This window comes from Mytilus californianus, unplaced genomic scaffold (assembly GCF_021869535.1).
Source record: "Mytilus californianus isolate M0D057914Y unplaced genomic scaffold, xbMytCali1.0.p SCAF_4, whole genome shotgun sequence".
NCBI classification, from domain to species: domain Eukaryota; kingdom Metazoa; phylum Mollusca; class Bivalvia; order Mytilida; family Mytilidae; genus Mytilus; species Mytilus californianus.
This window is the reverse complement of record NW_026262690.1, coordinates 108,229,643-108,257,511: the sequence shown is the minus strand read 5'-3', so window position 1 is coordinate 108,257,511 and position 27,869 is coordinate 108,229,643. Positions and strand designations below refer to the sequence as shown.

The following is a 27,869-nucleotide window of genomic DNA, read 5'->3' as shown; positions in this document are numbered from 1 at the left end:
AATGGTCTAATCTATATAAAAAACGAGAAACACTTAAGAACCACATCAACAAACGACAACTACTGAACATCAGATTCCTGACTTAGGACAGGTGCAAACAAATGCAGCAGGTTTAAACGTTTTAATGGTACCAAACCTTCACCCTTTTTCTGAAACAATAGTGTAACATCACAACATAGAAAGACACACTATAAAATATCAACTGAAATAGCTTAACTCAATCAAAGGACATATTAACACGAGTAAACATACACTGAACAAATAAATTTGACCTATGATACAATGCAAATACAAAATAAATAAACTAAGGGAAGAAGAATGTTTTATCCAGCTACAGCATTTACCTTAATTGGAAAACTGACAATTCAGCAAGGGCCCTGAGGCACAGAAACAAATAAATAATACTGTTGCAAACAAAGCAATGCCTGTTCATGGAGTATCATTGTTTTGTAATTTTTGACACCAAGAATCAATTTGGAAAAGCATAATATACCCAAATATTTGTTTTCTTTAAAATCCTAGCATAAAAAAATATTAACTAAATTTGTGATTTTATAACTGAAATAAATGTGGATAGTGTCCACATGTGGACACAGATGATGCCCCCGCTTGCATATCATATAGTTATAAAGGGACATAACTGAAGAACGGTAAAAGTGACGCTACCCAAATTTTAACTTGATCTGAGTTTTGTGGTAATAAGCATTGTGTGTAAGTCTCATAACATTTGGTTGAGGCTAACTTAAGTAGAGAACAGAAACTAAAAATTCAGCAATTTTTCTATTTGTAAACATGCATAACTCTAGAACGGTTGTGTATAAGTTTTACAACATTTGGTTGAGACAAACTAAAAAATTCAGCAATTTTTATGTTTATAAAGGGACATAACTCTAGAATGGTAAAAGTGTTGCCACCTAATTTCGTACTTAATCTGTATTATGTAGTAATAAGCATTGTGTATAAGTTTCATAACATTTGGTTGAGGCAAACTCAAGTTAGAGAACTGAAACAAAAAAATTGTACTTGATCCTTACTGAGTTTTGTGGTAATGAATATTGTGTATAGGTTTCATAATGTTTGGCTGGGGAAAACATCAGTTACAGAATGGAAACTAAAAAATTTTGCAATCGTTCTATTTATAAAGGGGCATAACTCAATAATGGTTAAAGTGACACTACCCAAATTCAACTTGATCTGTGTTTTATCAGTGGAAGTCAAATTAAACATTGCATTGTATAAAGCATTGATTGTAGTTGATTCAACTATAATCATGGTCAAAGGAAGATAACTCCAATTTTAAAAATATATTATATAAACTTGATATTTAGAAGAAAATAAAAATTTTGCAATTTTTCCTTTTATAAAGGGGCATAACTCTAGATCGGTTAAAGTGACACCACCAAAATTCAAACTTGATCTGTGTTTTGTGGTAATAAGCATTGTGTATAAGTTTCATAACATTTGGTTGAGGCAAACTTAAGTTAGAGAACGGAAACTAAAAATTTTGCAATATTTCCTTTTATAAAGGGGCATAACTCTAGATCGGTTAAAGTGACGCCACCAAAATTCAAACTTGATCTGTGTTTTGTGGTAATAAGCATTGTGTATAAGTTTCGTAACATTTGGTTGAGGCAAACTCAAGTTAGAGAACGGAAACCAATTTCGGGACGTACAGACGTACGTACGTACGTACGTACGTAGACGGACAAGGGTAAAACTTAATGCCCCCTCCGCTATGGCGGGGGCATAACAAATATTTTTACCATAATTTTTTTCTCAATTTTCACAAAACTTTCAATGGACTTTTCTTTTAAAACCTTATTTCCATGCATAAAATTTAATAAAAATAAATGGGGAATGTGTCCATGGGACACAGATGATGTCCCCACTATCATATCATAAAAAGTTATAAAGGGACATAACTGAAGAACCGTACAAGTGACACTAACCAAATTTGTACTTGATCCGAGTTTTGTGGCAACAAGTATTTGGTATAAGTTTCATAACATTTGGTTGAGGCAAACTTAGAAAAGTTAGAGAACGGAAACAAAAAATTTAGCAATTTTTCCATTTGTAAAGGGGCATAACTCTAGAACAGTAAAAGCGACACCACCAAAATTCAAACTTGATCTGTATTTTATGGTAATAAGCATTGTGTAAAAGTTTCATATCATTTGGTTGAGGTTAACTTACGTTAGAATACGGAAACAAAAAATTCAGCAATTTTTCCATTTGTAAAGGGGCATAACTCTAGAACTGTTAAAGTGACACCACAAAAATTCAAATTTGATCTGTGTCTTGTGGTAATTAGCATTGTGTATAAGTTTTATAATATTTGGTTGAAGCAAACTAAAGTTAGAGAATGGAAATCAACTTTGGGACGTACAGACGGACAAGGGTAAAACTTAATGCCCCCTATGCTACTGCGGGGGCATAAAAGTTAGACTTATCATACAACCTAGAAAGTGTTGACAGACAATGATTAATATAGAGCATCCCCCCATCCCCCCAATAAAGAGGAATTGTCTGCTCATCACTTGTTAGATATAATTACAAGCCGCCTCTAACCAAGATCTCAGTACTATGTGTGGGTGGTTTAAAAGTATGAGAAGAAAGGAAGATAGATGGTGAGGAGGAAAACTGTTATTTACTGGACAAAAACATGTTATTTCAGGAAAGACTGCATCCATCATTATACCACCGGAATTTAATATGCAAGTTCTAATTTGTGAGATACTTTTCCAAGTCTCATATTTTGAAATGAAAAAAACATGCCCCAAAAGATTTGAATTTTAAGTAGTAAAATATTATCAACAAACTTACCATCCCTAAAACAACCTATACGATAAAGCATGGGCATCTTTATCACAAAAGCAAATATATCATCTATAAATGTGTTGAGTGCTTTGTAGGTCATCATTCTCCATGGAAGATGGGCTACTGATTTCAACTTGTAGTTTATAAATAACTGTGGAGTCATCATAATAAAACCTGAAGAAAAATAATCAGTGATATGAAAATATATTTGTTATCATAATATTTTTGGATTTGATCAAATTTGATTTAACGCCAAAACCAACAATCTGGCCCCTAAATATACCATGAAAACAGTCTGAGGAACAACTTAAAAGTAGTTTCTCATTATAAATTCATATAAGTCTCTGTATTAGCATAGAATTTGACAGAAAAATCATGAGTTCATAAGCAGGGGTATTTTCACAATCTCTTACTTCAAAATTTGATTGTAAGTTATACTGAAATGTTCATGACATTACAAGTATTTTTTTCTCTTAAAGATCTTTTGTGAAATCAGGCGCTGAGTTGCAATATTTTTTTACTTGTAGTAGAAGAAATGTTTTGTTTTTGTGTTGGCTACCATTGTTTGTTGTTTTTGTTTGGAGACTATAAAGTATATCAAATGATATTAAATGATGACACTTTGGCCTAGGTACATGCAACTTTATGGATTACTGTGGATTCATTAATATTTGTTGGATACTAATTTTCGTGGATTTCGTAGGTACAGGGGAACCACAAATTTAAATGTTCTACGAATTACAAATTGTCTAAAGGAATGTATCCAGACTTTGCCAAAACCACAAAATTGAATATCCACGGATATGCAAGTTTTCCTCAATCCACGAAAATTGGTACCCATGAAAATAAATGAATCCACAGTATTAAGGAAGAACAATAATTATATATTATACTTAAAATGAACAAATTATACATAAAATTTACTGTCTGTGTTTACATATATTTCATGGGATTGATCATATTTTGTTTTGTGTTTGGTATTGTTTTTTGTTTTTTTGTTTGTTATTGTACTGGACTTTCAATTCTTCCTGCAATTTGTAAAATGATGGTCATTGCCGATATTGGTCTTAAGGACATGCAATTCAAAGACTAATTTCAGAAGAAGAATAATTTATATGTATATGACATGTACATTGAACATATGAATATCTACATTTTATTGTGTATGTAGACTAAGAGCAACAACGATGACCGTTAGTTACTTAATGTCCCGTGGCAAATATATATAAATGCATCTTTAGAAGTGGTCTCCTTGGCGCATCAAGGTAGCTTGACAAATGATGTTTTGCAGAATTCAAGTTCACCATGATGCTTAATTTTTTTTGGTAAAATCAATCATTTTTGAAAATGTCTTTTATCCCAGGGTGCAATTTTTATTTTATCAGAGAACACTGTATTGATGAGGACTGTGTCTACAAGAGACACCCATCCAATTAGAATTACAATAAAACTTGTATTAACCAAAGCCTATATATAAATTAATGACCTGTCTAAACTGAACTCAACCTGTGTAAACAAAACCTCTCACAAAATTTTCAATTATTCAGATTCGACCGGTTTTATGTTCTAAATATTTGTACTTACCAAATGTTAATAAAAATCCATATAACATATTGAGTACCCACGAGTACCAGCCTTTATGCTCTAAGTATAATAAGGAATACACAGCATAACCACCTAACAACGGGAATAACGCCCATGATAAATATTTAAACGCCATCTGAAACAGAAATATAATCCATAAACTCAAGGGATATGTCATTAATGATGACAATGATAGATGGCTGTTTAATGTTCCAACGGCAAATTTAGTGCATATTCAGAACGAGAACATGTTAATGTTATATGAGTATTAACCCTGCTGCATACCTGCCAACATTTCTAAATACCCATGGGGGTTTTACATGCAAGATGACTCTCATAGTCCAACAAAACCTTTAAAGGAGCCTTCAAATTTATTTTAATGTTGTTTATTTGCTCCTTCATACATTACAATCCTATACCCATGGTACAATTGATTGTTTTGTTTTAAATTGTGGAGAAAATAGCTCTTTCAAAATTTCCAATTGGGAGCCTCCACTGGGGAAATCCGCCGCAAATAGTGACAGTTGGCAGGTATGCTGCTTTGCCCATGAGGGACACGCTGAACTGGATTTTTCAAATCCTATTTCAGAAGGTAACAGTTAGCAGGAAGACATTTCACCCTACTCAGACACATTATTCTGACTTTGAGCCGACCAGTCTTTGCTAATGCTATTTAATGCTGGGGGCTAAGCTTGTTAGCAGCAAATACTAATTTCAAACATTGTAACTTGTAACATGACAAGATGTTTAAGTATGTAAACAAAACAGTTATCTAAATAATACAAATAGTTTTGAAACATGCCTTCAACTTATTGTTTAGGTTCATGTGTACTTAATATTTTTATACTACCAAAATACATACTTTAGATTTATGAAATATTTTCAAATTATTTATGTAGTATGCTTTTAAAAATGTTTAACATCATAAATTTGTTATTCCATTCTGTTCACAAGAAGAGCACAAAAAGCTATTTACATGTATAAAAAAAAAGTGTCTAAAGTGCTTTTTTTATTTACTTTTACCAGGAATGCTTGAAACCAAAAATTTTGAAATCCAAGAATTTCTAAATACTTGAGGATCTATGTGACAAAAAATGGATCTTTAAGGAAAAAACAGAACCAAACAATCAAAGGTCAACTTTACCTGTGGGAGTCGAAGCCTTAGTTTAATAATATATAATTTCTAAATTCATCATTGGAAAATTTTAGAAAAATTTGTAATAAATCATGTCAGTGACTACTGGGCCAAGGATGAACAAAAATCTCCATTCTTGAAAATTAATTCTAAACATTAATAAAATGCTTCGCTGGGCGCAGCTTGATACGACCGCAGAGGTCGAACCCTGAACAGTTGGGGCAAGTATGGACACAACATTAAAGCTTGATACAGCTCTGAATTTGGATTGTGATTAAATATTTGACACAGCATAGGTTTCTGACACAGAAAGAATGTGGTCTAAGAACTTCAATTTTTTTTTTAATTTACCTATTATGGTCCAATGTCCAAAATCAAAATACATGGTTAGATTCAGCATATCAAAGAACCCCATATATTCAATTTTTGTTGAAATCAAACAAAGTTTAATTTTGGACCCCAACTTGGAAAAACTTGAAAACTGGTCCCATAATCAAAAATCTAAACACATGTTTAGATTCAGCATATCAAAGTACCCCAAGAATTCATTTTTTGTTAAAATCAAACTAAGTTTAATTTTGGACCCTTTGGACCTTAATGTAGACCAATTTAAAAAACGGGACCCAAAATTAAAAATCTAAAAACACGGTTAGATTTGGCATATCAAAGAACCCCAATAATTCAATTTTTGATGAAATCAAACAAAGTTTGATTTTGGACCCTTTTGACCTCAATATGAACCAATTTGATAGCGGGCCCACAAATAAAAAATCTAAATACAAGGTAAGATTCAGCATATCAAAGAACCCCATATATTCAATTTTTGTTAAAATCAAACAAATTTTAATTTTGGACCCTTTGGACCTTAATGTAGACCAATTTGAAAACTGGATCCAAAATTAAAAATCTAAATACATCGTTAGATTCGGCATAAATCTAATGCGCCATACTGTGCAATTAAAGATTACTTCTTGAAATTTTTCAATATTTGAAATTTGAAAAAAAAATAATATTTGAAGAATAATTCTTTTTAATTTCTGAAATCTGAAATGAGAAAAAATTGACCCCCCACAATTTCTTTTTACCCCCCCCCCCCCCATTTTTTCCCCCAAACCATAATTACCCATTTAAATTTACCATAGTGCTAACTTAATCTATTTTATAATAGAATTTAAAATATAGTGTCAAATCTTTCATATGGATTTTTTTGTAAAAAAAAAAGATGCAACATTTGCAGATATTTTTACTGGTCTTCCTTTATAAATATGCATTTCTTTAAACATAATTTAAAAGCAGTGTAAGGGAAGTAACCAAAACGTTGTATTTGGATTACCTCCCTTACACTGTTTTAAATTATCTTAATTGTTCATTAACCATTACTTTATACATAATTTAAAAGCAGTGTAAGGGAGATAATTTCAATGATGTATTTGATTTATCTCCCTTACACTGCTTTAAATTATGTTTTGTACTAAAGTATTTGTCCATTAACCAGGACAACCTTGTTTTTCCCCCTTTTTTGCCCCTAATTCTTAAACGGTTTGAGCCATAACCCCTCAAAGCAAATCCTAACCATCCCTTTGTCGTATGGAAACTTGTAGTATAATTTCAGAGAGATCCATACACCGTTCCACAGTTATTGTCTGGAAACTAGAAAATGCTTATTTTTGGCCCCTTTTTGGCCCCTAATTCCTCAACTGTTGGTACCATAACCCCCAAAATCAATCCCCACCTTCCTTTTGTGGTATTGAACCTTATGGTAAAATTTCATAGAGATCCATTCGCTTAAACTAAAGTTAGAGTGCGAAAACTAATGCGTCTTCGGACGACAATGACGACGACGCCAATGTCATACCAATATACGACCACAAAAATTTTTTTGCGGTCGTATAAAAATTTACCACTTCTGCTCAGAAATGTCTTATGATGAAAATGTAGAGATCAAAATTTAAAGATTTTCTACAATATTTTTATTTGTGAATGATTCCAATAAGCTTAAAAATATGTCCAGCAGAATACATCTTCTAAAGAACATGAGATTACCCCTGGTTTTTGGTGTGGTTCATATTGCTCAGTTTTTAGTTCTGTGTATAGTGTTTTGTGGATTATTGTTCATCTTTTTCGTACATTTACTTTTTGGCCACGGGACTGTCTGTTTTAATCGCCATATGACATTTTTATCGTTCCCTTGGTTTCTTCTGCTAATTTCCCCCCCCCCCCCCCCCCCCTAATAACTACACAAAGAAAATCTGATTATAGATTTATGTTGTCGTTTGTTGATGTGGTTCATAAGTGTTTCTCGTTTCTTGTTTTTTATATAGATTAGACCGTTGGTTTTCCTGTTTGAATGGTTTTACACTAGTCATTTTTGGGGCCCTTTATAGCTTGCTGTGCGGTGTAAGCCTAGGCTCCGTGTTGAAGGCCGTACTTTAACCTATAATGGTTTACTATTACAAATTGTGACTTGGATGGAGAGTTGTCTTATACCACATCTTCTTATATCTATTATGAGGTTTCATTGGTGATGTTCTCATGATGTAAATAATAGTTTTCGTTTTGTTTTACAAGCCAACTGAAAGAAGATTTGATAAGTTTTGGTAAATAATTGATGGTCGGTATATAAATAAGTTCTTATCAGATTCATAAAGGCCTGTTAAGACACATTTCAAAGCAAAAAGGGTGGCCAAAAAATCAAATCAAAATTGTTTAATGTGCCTTCCTACACACCTAAAAAGCAGCCTACCCGAAAAATTTTATGACACAAATCGTTTAAAAAAATTTTTAAAAGTTTTTTTCATACTCTAATTTTGTTTTCTTGTCTACAAAATGTAACTTATGTCGTTGGCCAAAAAAAAAATCCCTACCTACCTACAAACCCTACAAGTCATGGGTAGGTAACATCAAACAAAGAATTTGTTAAGGGTGGGATTTTATGATGAGCTTAGCAGGTTGATGAGAAATAGGGACTACCGATCATCTAAAATAATCTTACCGATAACCTATAGTAATCTTACCATATCATATTCTTTAGTATGAGATTGTGTATATGTAGATTTATCTTCAAAAGTGGGCCTTGGTATTACTCCAAATAATGGATTTTCACGATCAAGCTGAAAATAAAATGAACCTTACAAATACAGAAAAATCTTATAAATTTTTACAATCCGGAGAACCTTTGTCTTCTGGATTATAATGTGCGAGAAAAGAAATTTGTTATTCCTCAAATCTGTTTAAATTAGGAATGAAAGTATCCTATATAATTTGACAGGTTGGAAAAATAAAAATACATTCAGATTTTTATGAACAAGAGAACTTTTGTCTCATAGATTATAATGTGAGAGAGAAAAGAAATTTAATATTCTTCAAATCTGTTTAAATTAAGAATGAAAGTATCCTATTTAATTTGACAGGTTGTTTTCCATTTCAATTCACTGTCCATCTTTTATTTAAATTAATATAACGTCTGTAGAGAAAAAGAGAACATTCAAATGGCTAATATTTACTTAAACACTTTTATAATATCATGAATAACAGTAACTGACCAAATAGAGAGATGTTTTATAGCAATGACAACTCAAAATTTCAATTGAACAGTATTGACCCGATTTTGTCAGTATTAACCAATGACCTGGTCATTATTAGTATCGACTATTCTTTTAGCCAACCTTGACTGCCATCAGAAAACAATGTAGAGACCTTCATGCTTGTTTCCATAGTAACATACCTTTATTGTTATAACTTTCTGTATTTTCCATATTTCTATAATTAGACCGATGAAGATACTGATTCGAACCATCATATTTGTTTCATTATCTTGGACATATAATACAACAATAATTGATTGGAAGACATTGAAAAAGACAGATCTGACAGATAGACCCTCTAACGACTTTCTGTTCCTCCAAAACTGGATATCTGAAAAGGAGGAAGATATGTCTTATATATATCCTACCTTTAACTGATAACTGTAAATTCAGAAATTATTGCGTGCATTCATTATTGCGATTTTGAAAAATGGACAGAAATGTGAGATTATTTATTGCAATTTCAGGAAAATCTGCATACAAATATATGTATCAGATATCGGAATGTGAGTCATATCATTCGCAGTAATAAAAACCTCACAATAATTTCTGATTTTACAGAACTTTATTTTTATGTTTTGGTCATTATATCTTACATGTGTCTTAAGATATATAAAGAAAATTTTGCAATAGGATTTAAATTATAAATGTGCAGATGTTACACAAAGGCTATAATTATATAATAACATTTAGGGCTATTCCATTAAAATGTATATGGGAGGGTAGGAAGGGAAGTTTATTTATTGAATGTCGGTCATGGGTCTTTTTTCAGTATGCCTCTATTACCGTTTTGCAAAAATATCTAAAAAAAATGGTTCTTGGTTGTAGGGATATTTTGAAGGTCCCTTCCTACCCTCCAACATACATTTTAATGGAATAGCCCTTAACATGCCAGCCATTAATTATCAAATCCAATTGTCAATAGATACTGTATTTTGTGTTAATTATTTTTGTTATGTTGATCACAGGAACTTAACTGGTATTTAACATGTTTATTTTCACACTTTCACTGTGTGATATGTTTTCTATTGTGATCAAAATGCTTTTGTGATTGGTAATTATATAAATAAATAATGTAAATATTTGACAGCATACACAGCTAGTAGTTTACTCTCCAAGTCTGGATATGTTTTCTCCTCCTTGTAACCATAATTTGTAAGCAAACCTTTTGGGTCAAAGCATGCCTCATTATTTCTTTCTTTCTCTACTGATTAATTGATTCTTTTTGGTTATCATATTTTTTTCATTTTCAATGACTACATCAATGACAATGATATAACCTCCTATATTTTTGCATTTTGTTTTCATAGCAAATTTAAATACAGAGTACCTTTAAAATTTAAAGTATACTTTCAAAAGTTACATTTTGTTTCTTACCATTCTTAAAAGCCAGGAATTCAAACACACTGTGAACAATGGACACAATTATGGTCATAGCCAACAAATAAGGATTAGTCTCTATAATGGCAGTCTGGAAGAAAAAGTAAAAAAATCATCCTCTGTAATCTGATTAGAAAGCTACTGAGATAAAGGTAAGATATCAATTCAGAAATTATTGTGTGCATTTATTATTACTATTTTTGAAGAATGGACATAAATGTGAGATTAATTATTGCAATTTCAGGAAAATTATAATACAGATATTTGTATCAATTATCAGAATGCGAGTTCTTATTATTTTGATACTCACCCAGTCCCATTATTCACATTAATATAAACCTAACAAAGATTTCAGAATTTACAGTGGATAGCTGATAGAAAGTGGTTCATGATCTTCACTAAATATATATGGCAATAAAAAAAGTTGTCATTGTTCATGTTGTTATGACAACAAAAATTACTATCCAAATGCATCAATTTTCAAAGAATAGACATCATTCAATACCTTACTTTAATCTAAACCCAGGTATGCAGACAAACACACATGGACAATGAATGCACATGGCTATAATCAATGACCAGATAATACTAGTGAAGCAAGTCTTTTCTCATACTTCTTTAGGCTGTGCTGAGAAGCAGAAAATAGAAAATTTAAAATCATGTTTGACCTCTGAGCTAACTTTTGGATAATAATGCATCTGAGAAAAACTGAAATTTCAACATTAAATTCAAATTTGAAGTATCAGATAGGCAGTACCCATATTACCATGTTAGGTATCAAATACAATCCATCCATTTATCTAACTCTCACCTTTAAGGAGTCTTGATCATTATCAGAATCTTCCATGAAATCTGCTCCTAACATGGAGTACCACTTACTCCTCATGTTCTGTGCAGCATACATCTGCCATCTTAGCAGAGAGATAGGAGAATAAGTCAAGGTCAGGTTCAACTTTCTAAAATAAAATAAATAAAAATATTTACAATTAACAATTGAAGTAAGGCTTTTACGTATAATGCTCTCTTAACTTTTCTCTGCAATTGAAAAATGATTTAGGGCAGTTCCATAAAATCATACATGGAACCCAGGGATTACCTTATGAAATCTAAACTATGCGTGGGTGTCAAACACTATTTGAACAGTGAAAAAGTCAGGGAAATTAAAAAATTGTTGCTTAATCTTTAGTTGGTAATTATGTTGATGATAATGATTAATTGCTGTTAAACATTCAGTGGCAAATTAAATGCATATTCATGACAAGAATTTGTTAATGTGATGTGAAAAGAAACCCTGCTTTGTACTAGACTGACATGCTGAGACGGATTTATAACATGTTGATGGAATAGGATTGTTTGACTGATTGTTGTTTGCCAAATATTTCATGCATGTTGTGGACCATTACGATATGAATATGAACACCTTTCTTACTAGGTTTTTTTAGATGTTTTTTTTTTTAACCTGCTGCAAATACCAATTTTAGGGCTTTTGTTTGACCTGACTTGGTTGAACCTGACCTCCTGCACTTGATGAGTGCAAACTAAAACCAAATAGCTGAATTGATTAGGCCAAATACAAATATATATGTGGTTCTGGTTATATGTATATATGTATATAACTTATATGTAAGACTGACCGATCTATATTATTAATAGAGTGGTATCCCCTGTCTAGATTCAAGTGCTCATTAAAACAGGAGACTTGGTAAGGATATTATCATTTAAAATGAATTATATTTGCTATGCCACAAATTAGTCAGTCAATCTGTGGTTGAATTTCAATGATGATTTAAATGGACGACCAGATAAATTAAGGGGGGGATAACTCATTCAATTACTTACTTGACTGTATCATTCAATGGTTGATACTCTGTGTTTAAATTCCAGTAGTCATTGAAATATATGACAGGATAGTAGAATTCTCCACCAGGAACAAATTCAATATCTGTTAAATAAAAATACAATTAATAATGAATAATTTAATCCTTGATTCAATAAATTCAAATTTATGACAAAGTTCAGCCTAGATTTTACACAATTGTTTGTATTCAAAATAGACCTAGTAATGCAGAAGAAGAATAAGACAGGGTTGCCAGACTATTTACAGTTGAGGATCTCGAGGGATGACATACAACTTACATTCATCCAGTGGTGCCGGTAGACTTCCTCTTGCCCATGGGGTGTGGTCATCCATCATATTTATAGTTAAGTTGGGGTGCCAGTGTGATAAAATCTCATAGGCAGACATATTCTCTTTCTGAAATGCATAAATAAAACACTTGAAACATATATGGTATGCTAATGATGATGATGATGGATGGATGCTCAGTTGCCAGTGGAAACTACTGCATACATAAATGGTTTATAAAATATCAATGTGATATGTGTACACCTTGCTTTATACTATACCTGCATTCAGAGCTCAATTTTTAGTGTGCTAGCTAACAAGGTTGCAGTCCACAGGGGGACATGTCACCCTACCTGTACACATTATTCGGACTCTTTGAGCTTTACCAAATGTTGCTCTTACTCTTTAGTGCTGCATGCTTGGTGGAAAAGAAGTTAATACAATTTGAAGTCTTAGGTTTGACAAGCACACAGTTTGAACCCACAACCTCCTACAATTGCTGCTTTCATGATACCACAAAAACCACAGAGGCTTTTGAATAAAGCAACTCTTTTGTCTTTTTATAAAATCAAGTTAAAACTTTAAAAAACATTTTCAATGAACAGAAAATTTTCAATTAAGCTTAAGCTTTGTGTAACCTAGTTCAATGCATTAACTTTTTACTTCTTTTGTTAGGAATAATTTTTAATGATTTTTTTTTTATTTTCGCAAGCAAAACAGTTCTTCAGATACATGTACCATACAGAATTTTTTCTTCAAACTAATAGCATACATGCTTTAAGTAAGCTGGAAAATCTATTAATATTATTATTTAATTTGACATCTTTTTGAATTCAACACCTTTCATATTTTTCAACCACTGGTATTCGGTGGTAAATATCAGAACTGTTTTAAACATCCATGCTTTAAAGTTTCCTTTTTTGCACATCTCTTGATTTTTGGTTCAAGCTATTCCAGCAATAAATATATGGGGACAGAAGGCATTTTACTCTACGATTTATAATATTTTAACTGATTATTTCCTATAATTGTCCAGGCTATATTCTTAATCAATCTCCAGTATTTCACCACCCATCAAACCACATTACAAGCAAGTACTTTCCAACCCCAATACAATCAGATCTGGAACATCCCTTCAAAGAAATCTATTTTGCAATAAAAAATCTTCCCAATATCAACAAGGCTAAAACGAATCTTGTGTGTTGAAATAAATAACATGTTGTCAAATTCAACAACATTGTCTATTTTTTTTCATTTCTTGGATAGGTTTTATATACTGCAGTTTGTGTTTACCTTTATAAGATCTGGGTGAACGTCTGTTTCACCCGTCAACAAGTTCACAGTATTCTGAAATTTTCTCTTTTTAAACTTGTTCAATCCTAAAATTACAAATATAAACATATATTTGGGGAACATATACTTCTGCATATCTACAAATTATATGGAATTGCTTGTAGAATATTGTTGGGTGTAGCCTTGACTATGCAAAAATAACAAGAAGCAAAAAATAAAATTGAGAATGGAAATAGGGAATATGTCAAAGAGACAACAACCCGACCAAAGAGCAGACAACAGCCGAAGGCCAACAATGGGTCTGAAAATGCTTCATACAACATTTTCACTGCAAGCAAACAAAACTGGTAAATTTTTAACTTTGGATTGTACTCATGTTACTGCAATTATTCCTTTCACAAAGCACTTTTAGGATGCAGACAACAAATGCCTACTGAAGTGAACATATACATGATATATATAAACTATTTACAACAGATGTACTGACTGTCTGCAGGCAATTGTATATTTTTCCCAAAATAATTTATTTCAACTTTATGCCATAATAAAGAATTTCAATTAGGCCAAAAAAAATATATGTCTGTTTAAGGTTACATACTTTAAAAAAAATAGGGTAGGTAGGTCGGTATTTCCATTTTATTTATTTTTTCATTTTATTTTTTTGTGACATGATTTTGAGCCATGCGGTTTTCATCTTGTCGTGGTCGGAGTTGATCATGGGCCTAGTTTACCCGTATTTTTAATGATTTGATTATTTCCCTTGGTTATTGGTTGGGAAAAAAATGGCGGCAAAGTGTTTATATCATCACACGAGTCACGAATTTCCTTAAAACAGCTATCATATTCATGATTGTGAACATTGGGATGTATCAGGCGATTGATTTATATTATTGGCAACACTAACTTTACTTTTGACATAAGTTCAGTTTACTTTTCACTTTACGACAAAAATAAAATGACTTAGGGTTGGCGCTCAAAAGTAGGGTCGGTCGGGTAACCGTAAACAGACATATATTTTTTTTGGCCTTATCAAAGACCCTTCTTACAGGAAGTTCTATATATAAATATTTCCCAGGAATTATATATTTCCATAGTATTGCATATATATGAATGTGTGACAGGTATTATGTACTGCATACTAACATACATTTTGATCATTCTAAATTGATTTTTTTGTTAAATTTGACTAAGGTTCCAATTTCCCCATAAATAAGGGTTATTCTAGAATTAAACACACAGGTGGCACCTTTTTTTAGATCCTAACCACCAATAATATAAAATTTTCATTTTACTTATATAAATAATTCTTACAAAGTTCTAAGGAAAATACATTTATCTACTATTAATCAATTTGAGTGCCTTTCATTCCCCACCATGCTCAATTTTGGAATAGCCCTAAGTTGATCTTGTATTAAGGTCCCTTTTTGGTTCTATAGCTCCTTATCCATTAACACATTTCGTTTTCCAAACACTAGGCTATGAGCGTTTCCTGTTAGTTTATCTGGGAGAACACTTTAAATTTTAATGCAGTAAATTTTGTAAGTAAGACTTTGCTTGAGATATTTTTTAAACTGTTATTTAACAACTTGCATGCATGACTAACTTTCAGTATTATGTACTGCATATGATTTACTGTCAGTAGTTCACTGTTTTGTGTTTCCTCATTTTTCCCTGGTGGTGCTTCAAGAAAATCTGCTGGTCCTCACTATTGATTTGATTGCACATTAACAAAATTGTGTCAGACCTTTGCAAAATGTTGGTCAAAACCTTCAGACCACCACTTCTCTCGAACTCTGTTGACTAACATCCTGTATCATTTTGACTAATTTTTAGTATGACATTGACTTACTTTTTGTATTATATACTGTATACTTCTTCAGATATTTTAATTTATCTTTTGGATTCGGAGATTTCCCTTCTTTTACAAAATATACATGCAGGTATATAGAACCATTGTTCTGGACACTCTGAAATAAAATAATTCAGTCATATAAGATAAAATTCCAAAAGTATTACAACAATGTTAAAATGCACCATTAAGCCTAGGCAAGGGATGTAAGTGTACTGTGTGTCCATTATACTTATTAGTGGATATAGATTCTGAAACTTTGATGGGGTTTTGTAATTTCAACTTATTTGGGGGTCGATGGGGGTATGGGTTTGTTTTGGAGGATGGGGGATTTCACACAATTTCAGTCATTTTGAGAAGACTTAAAAATACGAACTTGTATTGACTGTTTCATCGCATTAACTTACTTTTTTCCCCAAAAAAAACGGTTTATGGAATGCAACAGTTTAAAATTGAAATGATTTTAATGTCTCAAAATGGTAAATTTCTCAGACATCGCTAACGTTTCTTTCGATTTTGAAGACGAAATTAAAACTAGAATTTAGAAATACAAAAGTACAAGTAATTCCAGATTCATTTCCGGGTTTCGTTCTGTTTATTAAATCGACAGGAAATCACAGATTTATTTTATTTTATTACCTTTAAAAGTGTTTGAATAAAACAGATACTCGTTGCGCTCTTTAAATTAACATGAAATTATTTTGCAATTTAACATGCATATAAGATTAGATAGTAAATCAAGCATACGTTTGACCTGTGAAACATTACTTTTTTCTACGTAAATTAAATCATGTTTTAATTTTTAGATCAGAATTGACGATTGTCTTTGCTGAAAAGTAATAAAATAATTAAGAAAGTTTAAATGGATTTTTTATTTCTTTATAATATTAGTTCTGAGCTTGGGATCACTGTCAGGTGTGAATTGGGGTAAAAAGTGATCAGTGATCATTAGCCATTATTTCCTGGAGGCATTAAAATGATTATTAGGAGGGCCCTCAGGAATATCATATTATACTGGAGTGGCAGTTTTATTACAGGAAAGGGATAACAAAACAAAAACAAGTGCAAAATGGTGATTAAAGAACCCGATCTCAATGAAATGACTGAAATTATTTCTGTATAAATGGGGAATGTGTCCATGGGACACAGATGATGCCCCCGCTTGCATATAATGTTATAAAGGGATGTAACTCAAGAACTGTAAAAGTGATGCTACCCAAATTTGTACTTGATCTGAGTTTTGTGGTAATAAGCATTGTGTATACGTTTCATAACATTTGGTTGAGGCAAACTAAAGTAAGAGAATGGAAACGAAAAATTCAGCAATTTTTCCATTTGTAGAGAGGCATAACTCTAGAACGGCAAAAGTGACACCACCAAAATTCAAACTTGATCTGTGTTTTGTGGTTATAAGCATTGTGTATAAGTTTCATAACATTTGGTTAAGGCAAACTGAAGTTTGAGAACGTAAACGAAAAATTTAGCAATTTCTCCATTTGTAAAGGGGCATAACTCTAGAACAGTAAAAGTGACACCACCAAAATTCAAACTTGATCTGTGTTTTGTGGTAATAAGCATTGTGTATAGTTTCATAATGTTTGGTTAAGGCAAATTGAAGTTAGAGAACGGAAACAAAAAATTTAGCAATTTTTCCATTTGTAAAGGGGCATAACTCTAGAACGGTTAAAGTGATGCCACCAAAATTCAAACTCGATCTGTGTTTTGTGGTAATAAGCATTGTGTATAAGTTTTATAATATTTGGTCTAGGCAAACTAAAGTTAGAGAATGGAAACCAATTTTGGGACTACGTACGGACAAGGGTAAAACTTTATGCTCCCTCCGCTAAGGGGGGGGGGGGGCATAAAAAAAACTTAATTTGTCCTAAATCCCAATCTGCTGTTAAGGACAAATAGCTTTCAGTTTAGGTCATGACTGGCAATTAAAAACACTTCTAAAATAAAAGATTTATATTAAACCTCAATAAACTGCTTAGCCGAGTGCAGCTGGATATGACCGCAGAGGTCCAACCCTGAACAGTTTGGGCAAAAATGGACATAATATTCAAGCTTGATACAGGTCTGAATTTGGATTGTAATTAAATATTTGACACATTATAGGTTTCTGACACAGAATAAATGTAGTCAAAGAACTTGAAATTGGTTGTATGATTTGAATTTATATTCAATTGAAGATTTCTTGCTGTTGTGCAATACACTGTGCTGATGCGCAATACTTAGTAAATGTGTTTCCAAAATGAATCCCAACCTTCTACTTGTGGTATTGAACCTTGTGGTACAATTTCAGAGCAATTAAAATACTTATACACAAGTTATTGTCCTGAAACTAGAAAAATGCTTGTTTTGGCCCCTTTTTCCTAAACGGTTGGGACCATCACCCCCAAAATTCAATCCCAACCTTCCTTTTGTGGTATTGAACCTTTTGGTTAAATTATTTAGAGATCCACACACTTAAATAAAGTTATTGTCTGGAAACTAAATGTCTTCGGACGACGCCGACGTGATACCAATATACGACAGCAAAATTTTTTTGCAGTCGTATAAAAACATGCAATTACATATTGCTATATTTGAAAATGCTATTGGAATAATTTTTCATTAGACAAGATTAAAAATAGAAATCAAAGGTCTAAAGCAAAGAAAAAAGATCCATAAACTGTTGACACAGAGATAAGTCGCCTGTTGGCAGAAAATAAAAAAAAAAAGACAATCTGATAGACATGATGAACAGCAACAGCTAATTGATTCAAAGTTGCTGGACCATGACATAGGGGTCAGTCCTCGAAATACTCATCAAATTGATATGAACTGATAGTAATGCAACTTATTATATTATAGAAAATATCATTGATCTATCACAAGTAGTTCTTATCAAACTGACCTTAAGCAGAAAACTCAATATTGATAAAATGCTCCGCTGGGCGCAGCTTGATACGACCGCAGAGGTCGAACCCTGAACAGTTGGGGCAAGTATGGACACAACATTCAAGCTTGATACAGCACTGAATTTGGATTGTGATTAAATATTTGACACAGCATAGGTTTCTGACACAGAATGAATGTGGTCTAAGAACTAAAATTTTTTTAATTTACCTATTCAAACCATATCATTATTATTTGCTTTTATATATAAATCAGAAATAACCAATTTAAAATGGAAAATTTTAAAGAAAAAAAAATTCCTTCCCCCAAATTTTTTGAACCCCCTTATGATACATCACCCCCAAACTCAATCCCAGCCTTCCCTTTGTGGTATGGTACCTTGCAGTACAATTTCAGAGAGATCAATACACTTGAACACAAGTTATTGTCTGGAAACTAGAAAAATGCTTATTTTGGCCCCTTATTCCTAAACGTTTTGGGCAATTACCCCCAAACTCAATTCCAGCTTTCCCTTTGTGATATGGAACCTTGTAGTACAATTTCAGAAAGATCCATACACTTACACACAAGTAATTATCGTGAAACTAGAAAAATGCTTGTTATTTGCCCCTTTTTTGGCCCCTAATTCCTAAAATTTTGAGGCAATTACCCCCAAAATAAATCCCAGCATTCCCTTTGTGATATGGAACCTTGTGGTACAATGTCAGAGAGATCCATACACTACCAGACAAGTTATGTCTGGAAGTTACAAAAATGCTTATTTTTGGCCCCTTATTCCTGAACTGTTGATACCATAACCCCCAAAATCAATCCCAACCTTCCTTTTGTGGTATTGGATCTTATGGTAAAATTTCATAGAGATCCATTCACTTAAACTAAAGTTAGAGTGCGAAAACTAATGTGTCTTTGGAAGACGACGACGCCAACGTCATACCAATATACGACCACAAAATTTGTTTGCGGTCGTATAAAAATAGCTAATTAATTCAGTCACTGGAGCATGACCTATGGGGACAGGGCCTCAAAATAGTCGTCAAACTGATATGTATTGATAGTAATGCAACTTTATAGAAAATATCATTGATCTATCACTAGTAGTTCCTATCAAACTGATTTTAGCAGAAATATAACAATTATTGACACATCCTACACTGCTGGAAAAAGCAACACCTTTGTTTCACTTTCCGTGACTTTCTTTGCAGGCGAGGCAAAAAGATCTCTTCTTACCTCTGGTGTATCTATCTCCATAGATTTTTCATAAGATCCATCTCCATTCGGTCCACTGGTCCAATCACCATACATCAGACCTGTCTTTTTCCAAACTAATGCATTTTCATTGTCAAAGTCTGTGAACGTCTCTTGTTCAGATAAGTACATATATAAGTCCTGAAATGATAAGATGTCTAAATATGTATTTCATGAAAATTTAAAAAGGCACAAAATATACTTCAAATATCTATAATATAAATATTTGAAGTATATTTTGTTTCCTTTTTAATTATATAATACAGAATATTAACAAAGAGACAAAAAGCTGATGTAACTGTTTTAAATTGCAGTGTTCTCCCCAGGCCCTTAAAGGACCGTGGGCCCACGATGTATAATTTTTACCGTGGTGGTATCGTTCTTACCGCGATGTATAATTTTTTTCCGTGGTGCTAAAATTTTCAGTTAAAAAATCGCAAATCGGTAAAGTTTTAAACGACTTGTTAAATCTTTTCCGTGCAGTATAAAATTCCAGGTGAAATTTGACCAGTTCAAACCAGTTCAACACAGATTGTTTACATCACGTGATCGATTTACCTTATGAGGTTAACCTTGTTGATTGGATTTAATCGATGTAATTAACACTTGTAACATGATTGTTTTATGTTTTAATTAAGAGTTCATAACTTTATGATCACAGATAACTATTTTATGGCTTCACTCACCACCCAAGCACTGACCTGTGACAAGTCGGCAAATACTTTGTACACAAACAGTCTCTTGACCCGATAGGTACATTTTTTGTACATCATAAAGGTGGCTCATTACATATAATTGACAATTATACATTTCTCAATTCTTATATTATAGTATTATATGTCTCTGATTAAACCATGGCCAATATTTTCTTTAATTATGACATAGTTATTGCATGATAGTCGGGTTTCAAACTGTAGTATCACATGACCCAGTTAGTTCACGTAGAATATTCAAGTTTATTTACAATTAATTGCAATCTATTCTATTTTATAAATAAAATGCATGACTGTACCTTCAAACTGGATATCTATATCCATAATTAATGAATAACAGAAGTAATCTTGCAAATTTTATCCATAAGCACATGTTAATTCTATTTATATCTACTTCCTGTCATTTAGGCGGGAAAATAGGGAGACTTAGTTGTTGACATTGAATATGGTTACTTATAAATCTATAGACCAAAGATAAATTTATAGATTTAGGAATTTTTTTTTAAATGGTTCATAACAAATAAAGATTTAGATTTCAGTGCAGTATTAAGTCTGTATCTATGTTTGATTATCACCAAAGACAAGAAAGGTTAATATTTACATGAAATCTATGGCAAAATGTTCTAAAATTTATGAAAAATTTCTTTTTATTAAAATCTAAGATAGAAACTGGTTCAAATAATGAAACAATATTTGCAATTGTTCTTGTTAATTTTATATCTTCTTATGACAGGAATCCTTTCACATACAACAACTTTCTTTCTAGAAACTAGAAAGTTTTTTAAATTAAACATTTTTGTTCTCTTTTGAATGATATTTTATTTTTATTGATTTTGGATTTTATAAAAGATTTAAATACTTTAAATTCAGATGAATATTTTATTATGAATCATAATTTATTTATTTAAAAAAAATATTACAGTATACAAACTGTTTTTTGATTTACTTCTTTTTTACCAATAATTTTCTGACTCAATGTCTACATAACACAGTCCCACAGTATTAAAACAAAACAAGAGACATAAAAACTACAGTAACTAGAAATAGAGCTAAGCGACGCGACCTGACCCGACACAACTGATTGTATGAAATATTTCACCAAGCTGTCCACACGCGTTACCCTGGTGCTATCCTAAAATCCTGGGGAGAACACTGAATTGTCAAAATGATAATGCAAGATGATTGTACAATTTTTTTTTTATATATATTTATAGTTTAAAATTAATTAGTTTCACGTTTCATCTCTTTCCATTACTGTAAAGCCAATTAGAACATTTTTATTATCTGCCCTGCAACTCACTTTTCAAAGTTGAAATTTATTGCATTTTGGTTGAAACCTGTGCTAAATCAGGCTGTTAGTTTTCTCGTTTGAATTGTTTTACAATTGTTATTTCGGGTCCTTTTATAGCTGACTATGTGGTATGGGTTTTGCTCATTGATGAAAGCTGTACCAGGACCTATAGTTTACTTCTATGTCATTTGGTCTCTGGTGGAGAGTTGTCTCATTGGCAATTATACCACATCTTCTTATTTTTTATAACTACATTTGTAGTTTTATTGCATTGATCTCGATCTATTTCCCAGAGTATTTTCTGGAGTCGAAATTTTTTAGATTTATGTGTAAAAACATTTCAAAAGGAATGTGATCATGAATTTTGCATATTGCTTTTATTTATCATAACAATTTGTATATTTACCATCTGCAAGTTCTTTGGATATAGATTCTGTGAATATTGTTTTTCAGGTTGTCCTTCTGTTCCTGTTGTAGGGGTTGATGACCTTCGGAAAAAACTACTTATCATATAAATAAATAGCATTCGTACCACTAATGTCTTCAAGGTTCCAAAGAAACCAGGTCTCTGTTGAAAATACAAAAAGATCATTAAGCATCATCCTTTTCACTTATACACGTTATATGTAATCAAACTTTACAATGAATTAGAATGTATGTTTCATCTGACTCCAAGTTATAAGGGTAATTGGCTTAGTCATAAGCTGCCAATATGAATCTACATGTATGCATCAATTACAAAACTTTTCAAAGAATAAGAATTATACCAAATGTTTAATACATGTACTTAATATTAACACAAATTTGCAAAAAGTAAAAAGTACATGCATGTGGCCCTCCACTCATAAAAAGTGGGGAGATTTTTTCTTGATTGGATATTCATTTTTAATTTTCATCTGTTAGTACCCATGCTTATTTTTTGTTGCGTTTGCCACACAACATTTTCCCCCCACTTTTGTACACAACTGGTCCCTGCATTTCGTGTTGCTGAATATCAATTTTCATTCTATCTTAATGTTCATCATAACAAATGGACAAAAATGTCGTTTTCACACCTCAAAAATTACCGACAAACCTGTGCAGTTGGAAAAGCTGTTAAGCCTAGCATCCACTAGATATATAAAAGCTAAATGCATTTTGTTTTTCATAAAGGTTAATTCTTTTTTGGATTTTGATGGGCAGTTTTTTTTCATAATTGTAGAAGATAATAAAATAAGAAAAACACCCGAGTAGATATCTATTGTCCTTCTATTGTCTATATAAATCAATACAATAGAAAATTATTACCTGAGAGTCACTGGGGCATCTGAAAGATTTTACCTGACTTGTTTCATGGATTTTTCTAGCATTCCACAGGGTCCGGTATTCGGACCCATTCCCAATGGCAAATACCCTACATTTTTTCCAATTTTGGGAGCAAAATTCCCAAACGATCTCAAAATTTATTTTCATCTTTATTATTCATGACAGCAATGTTCATTTTGATCAACCGCTAGCTTTATGCCGAAAATCGCCAACAAATAATGTGTAAATCCGAGTAAAATCCTATCTGACTGACAAAAACAACATTGAATAAAATGCTCCGCTGGGGCGCAGCTTGATACGACCGCAGAGGTCGAACCCTGAACAGTTGGGGCAAGTATGGACACAACATTCAAGCTTGATACAGCACTGAATTTGGATTGTAATTAAATATTTGACACAGCATAGGTTTCTGACACAGAATGAAAGTGGTCTAAGAACTTAAAAATTTTCAATTTACCTATTCATACATGTGATGGACTGTGAAACTCAGATCAGGAGATTGGGAAATTTTGGTCAGGAGATTAGGACTCAGATCAGGAGGTTTTTAATCGACATTAATTTTGTTGTAAATGTAACCGTGTGCTGTAAAAATGGTCTTTTAAAGTGTGTTTTCTTCAACTTTCCATCCAATTTATTATGTTTATAGTACCCTTGTACTTATAAAGTTTCTCCATCTTTATATTCTACATGTTCAATCTAACATTGTTTTTTTCCAGTATGTTCTTTAAATTTTTTACTTCATATTCTATAAAACAATCATTGCAACCAGAACATTTGTTTAGCTATCTGCAAATATGTTTTTTGTTTTTTTTTTTCTCTTGCATATAGTTTTTATTTGCAAACTCAGAAAATCATTCTATCTGTAAACTTTGGGTCATAGTTATTATATAAATTTCAATTTAAGCCTTGAAAGGAAGTATAGAATCCTCAAATAATTTTCAAATTATTATTTTTTTATTTGTCCTAAGACATTTAAAATCATTTAATAACCATCCTTTTATGATTATTTGTTCAATTTATATTTTATTTATATTCTTTTAAAAATTTTCATTATTAAAAGGAAAGTAACTTAAAACAGGATAAATCAAGGGAAGTAACCCAATAAATACACAGTTTTTGTTACACAACGGCAGTTAGCCTGAGGTAAAAATCGTTGATTACCAGTATGTTTGACACCCAAGCTGACAAGTGAAGCCATATAATTATGCATGTTAATTGATTTACAGGTAAAATATAACTTCAGGTAATGTCAGTTACACCAGATGCCTGAGATGATATGTTGGGCAGAAATTTTTCATTCATGAAAAATTTCATACACGGGATTTTTTCCTCTTCAACAGGAGGTCGGGAGGAGACCCCTGAAAACGGGATTATTGTACTCCCGTCGGGAGGTTCACATGTATGCCTATTCAAACCATATCATTATTATTTGCTTTTATATATAAATCAGAAATAACCAATTTAAAATGGAAAATGTTAAAGAAAAAAAAGGAAAAAAAAAAATCCCCCCCCCCCAATTTTTTGAACCCCCTTATGATTCATCACCCCCAAACTCAATCCCAGCTTTCCCTTTGTGGTATGGTACCTTGCAGTACAATTTCAGAGAGATTCATACACTTGAACACAAGTTATTGTCTGGAAACTAGAAAAATGCTTGTTTTTAGGCCCCTTTTTGGCCCCAAATTCCTAAACGTTTAGGGCAATTACCCCCAAACTCAATTCCAGCTTTCCCTTTGTGATATGGAACCTTGCAGTACAATTTCATAAAGATCCATACACTTACACACAAGTTATTGTCCTGAAACTAGAAAAATGCATGTTTTTTTTGCCCTGTTATGGCCCCTAATTACTAAAATTTTGAGGGAAAACCCCCAAAATCAATCCCAGCCTTCCCTTTGTGATATGGAACCTTGTAGTACAATTTCATAAAGATCCATACACTTACAAACAAGTTATTGTCATGAAACTAGAAAAATGCTTGTTTTTTGCCCCATTTTGGCCCCTAATTCCTAAAATTTGGAGGAAATTACCCCAAAAATCAATCCCAGTATTCCCTTTGTGATATGGAACCTTGTAGTACAATTTCATAAAGATCCATACACTTACAAACAAGTTATTGTCATGAAACTAGAAAAATGCTTGTTTTTTGCCCCATTTTGGCCCCTAATTCCTAAAATTTGGAGGCAATTACCCCCAAAATCAATCCCAGCATTCCCTTTGTGATATGGAACCTTGTGGTACAATGTCAGAGAGATCCATACACTTACACACAAGTTATGTCTGGAAGTTACAAAAATGCTTATTTTTGGCCCCTTTTGGCCCCTAATTCCTTAACTGTTAGTACCATAACCCCCAAAATCAATCCCCACCTTCCTTTTGTGGTATTGAACCTTATGGTAAAATTTCATTGAGATCCATTCACTTAAACTAAAGTTAGAGTGCGAAAACTAATGTGTATTCGGACGACGACGACGACGACGCCAACGTCATACCAATATACGACCACAAAATTTTTTTTGCGGTCGTATAAAAACAATGGATGCCATAAACCGGAAATGAAGACAATTACAATACCGGGTCAGATTCCGGGGCGGATAAGGGTAATTCCGGGTTTGCCGATCAAATACAATAAAAAAATAATAATTCTAGGCCGGTGACAAAATACATGTTGATGATGAAATATAAACACTAGAATTGAAAAGCAAAAGATATATGGAAAAAAAAAGAAAAATCAGGAAATATTTTATACAGAAACTCAAAATTACTTTTAGTTCACAAATTTTCATGTCAAAATCCAATTAAATCATGTAAATGTGACAGTAATTTTCCTAATCATTAATAAATGTTGATATTACATGTAGATGTTTTTATAGTGTAAACATATATCTACAATTCCAAGAGGTAATTTCTTTTCAATTTTGAAGGGCCAGTAAAATTCTGGAAGTTTCTTACTTTATTTTCACAATAAACAGTCAGGGGACTTACTTAAATGAGTGATTTTCTAAATCACTGATTCAAGTAACATTATGTCCATAAAGGTTGGAAGTAAGAGTTGTCTTTCTTTAATAATCACCTATTTAAGTAGTACAAATTAATCACTAAACTAAGTGATTTAATTTTATTGTAGCTTTGAATATAGAATACTAATGATCCAGGGACTAATTATGTTGCTAAAATTATCAGAACCAACATCTGTGTTGATAGGATGACCGGGTCATGTCAGGTGATGACCTTGTACTAAATCTAGGATAATGACATAAAAAACACTTGTTTAAGTATCATACCTTAATTTCCTTCCAAAAAATCACTTCTTTAAGTATCATTATTTTAATAACCCCCACTAATTTCAACACCCCCGAACAGTGAAATTTTGATCGCGAACAGTAGAATTTTATTACATAATCTATAAGATGAAACCTTGAATTTTACAGAAAAAATAATCCCACTGCTGGGAAAAATCTGTTAAGAAAGAATCAGTTCATTATGTAAAGCCATTTTTATAGCATTTTTTCAACTAAAATAGAATTTGCAGCTAAATGATTGTATCAAAGGCATAAACCTTGCTGCTTAAAAGAAGTAAAAAGTTCATTTTTTTTCAATTTTACTAATGAAAAGATATTATCTAAACATATGTGTTTAAAATTTTGGTAAAACTACAAAATCACAATTTGTGACAAAACTTCGAAATTTGCTACTTAAATAAGTGATTTGAAAATCTCTTATTTCAATAAGTCCCCCGACTGATAAAAAAGATAACTTTTAATGAACTAAACACACTAAAACTCAAATCTGGTATATTTGCTGTTGTCCCCATTCCATTGAAAAGCGCATGAAAAAATTCCCAAAACTGGCCAGGGTCCTTTTTCCCAAAATACCTAGAAAAACCCCTGTGTTTATTTTTACACCACCTTCTGCAGAAACTAAAAAAATGCCCTTCAAAATTAAAAAAGATTTATCTTTAAGAAACATAAACTATATTTAATTTATATATATCTTGTGAATGCTAGGCCTTAAAAATTTTCCAATTGCAAGTGTCTGTACGCGAGTAATTTTTGAGGTGTAAAACCAGCAATTTTTGTCCATTTGTTGTGATAAACTTTAAACAAGTTTATTACTTTTCAGCTCTTACAAGGCCATAATATTATTTTAAGACCCCCCCCCCCCCCCTTTTTCACTACAAAACACCTTACTTATTAATGCCTTACAAGTTACATTTTGTATCATGAATCTTGTATGCTGACCATGTCATTGTAAAAGGCATTTGTGCTTTCCCTTCACATGGACAGAAAAACAGACGTACCATAAGTTCATAAGTTAAACAACATACGATGTTCAGATAATTTAAAATAAATGCTTTCTGGAAAGGTCGAAACGGAAGCTTGACGAATCAGACATTATTATTATCAGATTCTCAGCTGTGTGTTGTTTTATCTTTCGATCAGAATCTTATTTATATACACAAATTTAAAACATAAAGTAATATTGGGAAAATAAATCAACATATAGACTTATTTCAAAGTTAATTACCGCCTGGTCAGCCCCTTGTTCGGCATTTTGGACTTGATTGCTGTTGGCTGCTGATGCGACGGGCACGTTGTCGGCCATTTTCTCTAAAACATAATAATTAATCTCTAAACTTATTACGAA

The 27,869-nt window shown here is 32.1% G+C and overlaps 1 protein-coding gene across 1 annotated transcript in view; it reads right to left on the bottom strand.

Annotated features, from left to right (window-relative positions):
• The window catches only part of LOC127739058 (putative lipid scramblase CLPTM1), a 28,500-nt gene extending 663 nt beyond the window's left edge, over nucleotides 1–27,837 (bottom strand). Inside the window, exons 1-13 of the mRNA XM_052250629.1 lie at nucleotides 27,750–27,837; nucleotides 22,324–22,485; nucleotides 19,896–20,054; nucleotides 15,768–15,885; nucleotides 13,919–14,004; nucleotides 12,637–12,754; nucleotides 12,340–12,442; nucleotides 11,312–11,456; nucleotides 10,498–10,591; nucleotides 9,261–9,451; nucleotides 8,551–8,646; nucleotides 4,402–4,537; nucleotides 2,824–2,991 (exon numbers count right to left, since the gene is read on the bottom strand). Of these exons, the coding sequence (XP_052106589.1) occupies nucleotides 2,824–2,991; nucleotides 4,402–4,537; nucleotides 8,551–8,646; nucleotides 9,261–9,451; nucleotides 10,498–10,591; nucleotides 11,312–11,456; nucleotides 12,340–12,442; nucleotides 12,637–12,754; nucleotides 13,919–14,004; nucleotides 15,768–15,885; nucleotides 19,896–20,054; nucleotides 22,324–22,485; nucleotides 27,750–27,827 (1,654 nt within the window). The 5' untranslated portion in view covers nucleotides 27,828–27,837. The remainder of the gene's footprint in view (nucleotides 1–2,823; nucleotides 2,992–4,401; nucleotides 4,538–8,550; nucleotides 8,647–9,260; nucleotides 9,452–10,497; nucleotides 10,592–11,311; nucleotides 11,457–12,339; nucleotides 12,443–12,636; nucleotides 12,755–13,918; nucleotides 14,005–15,767; nucleotides 15,886–19,895; nucleotides 20,055–22,323; nucleotides 22,486–27,749) is intronic.
• Between the last annotated feature and the right edge of the window lie 32 nt (nucleotides 27,838–27,869).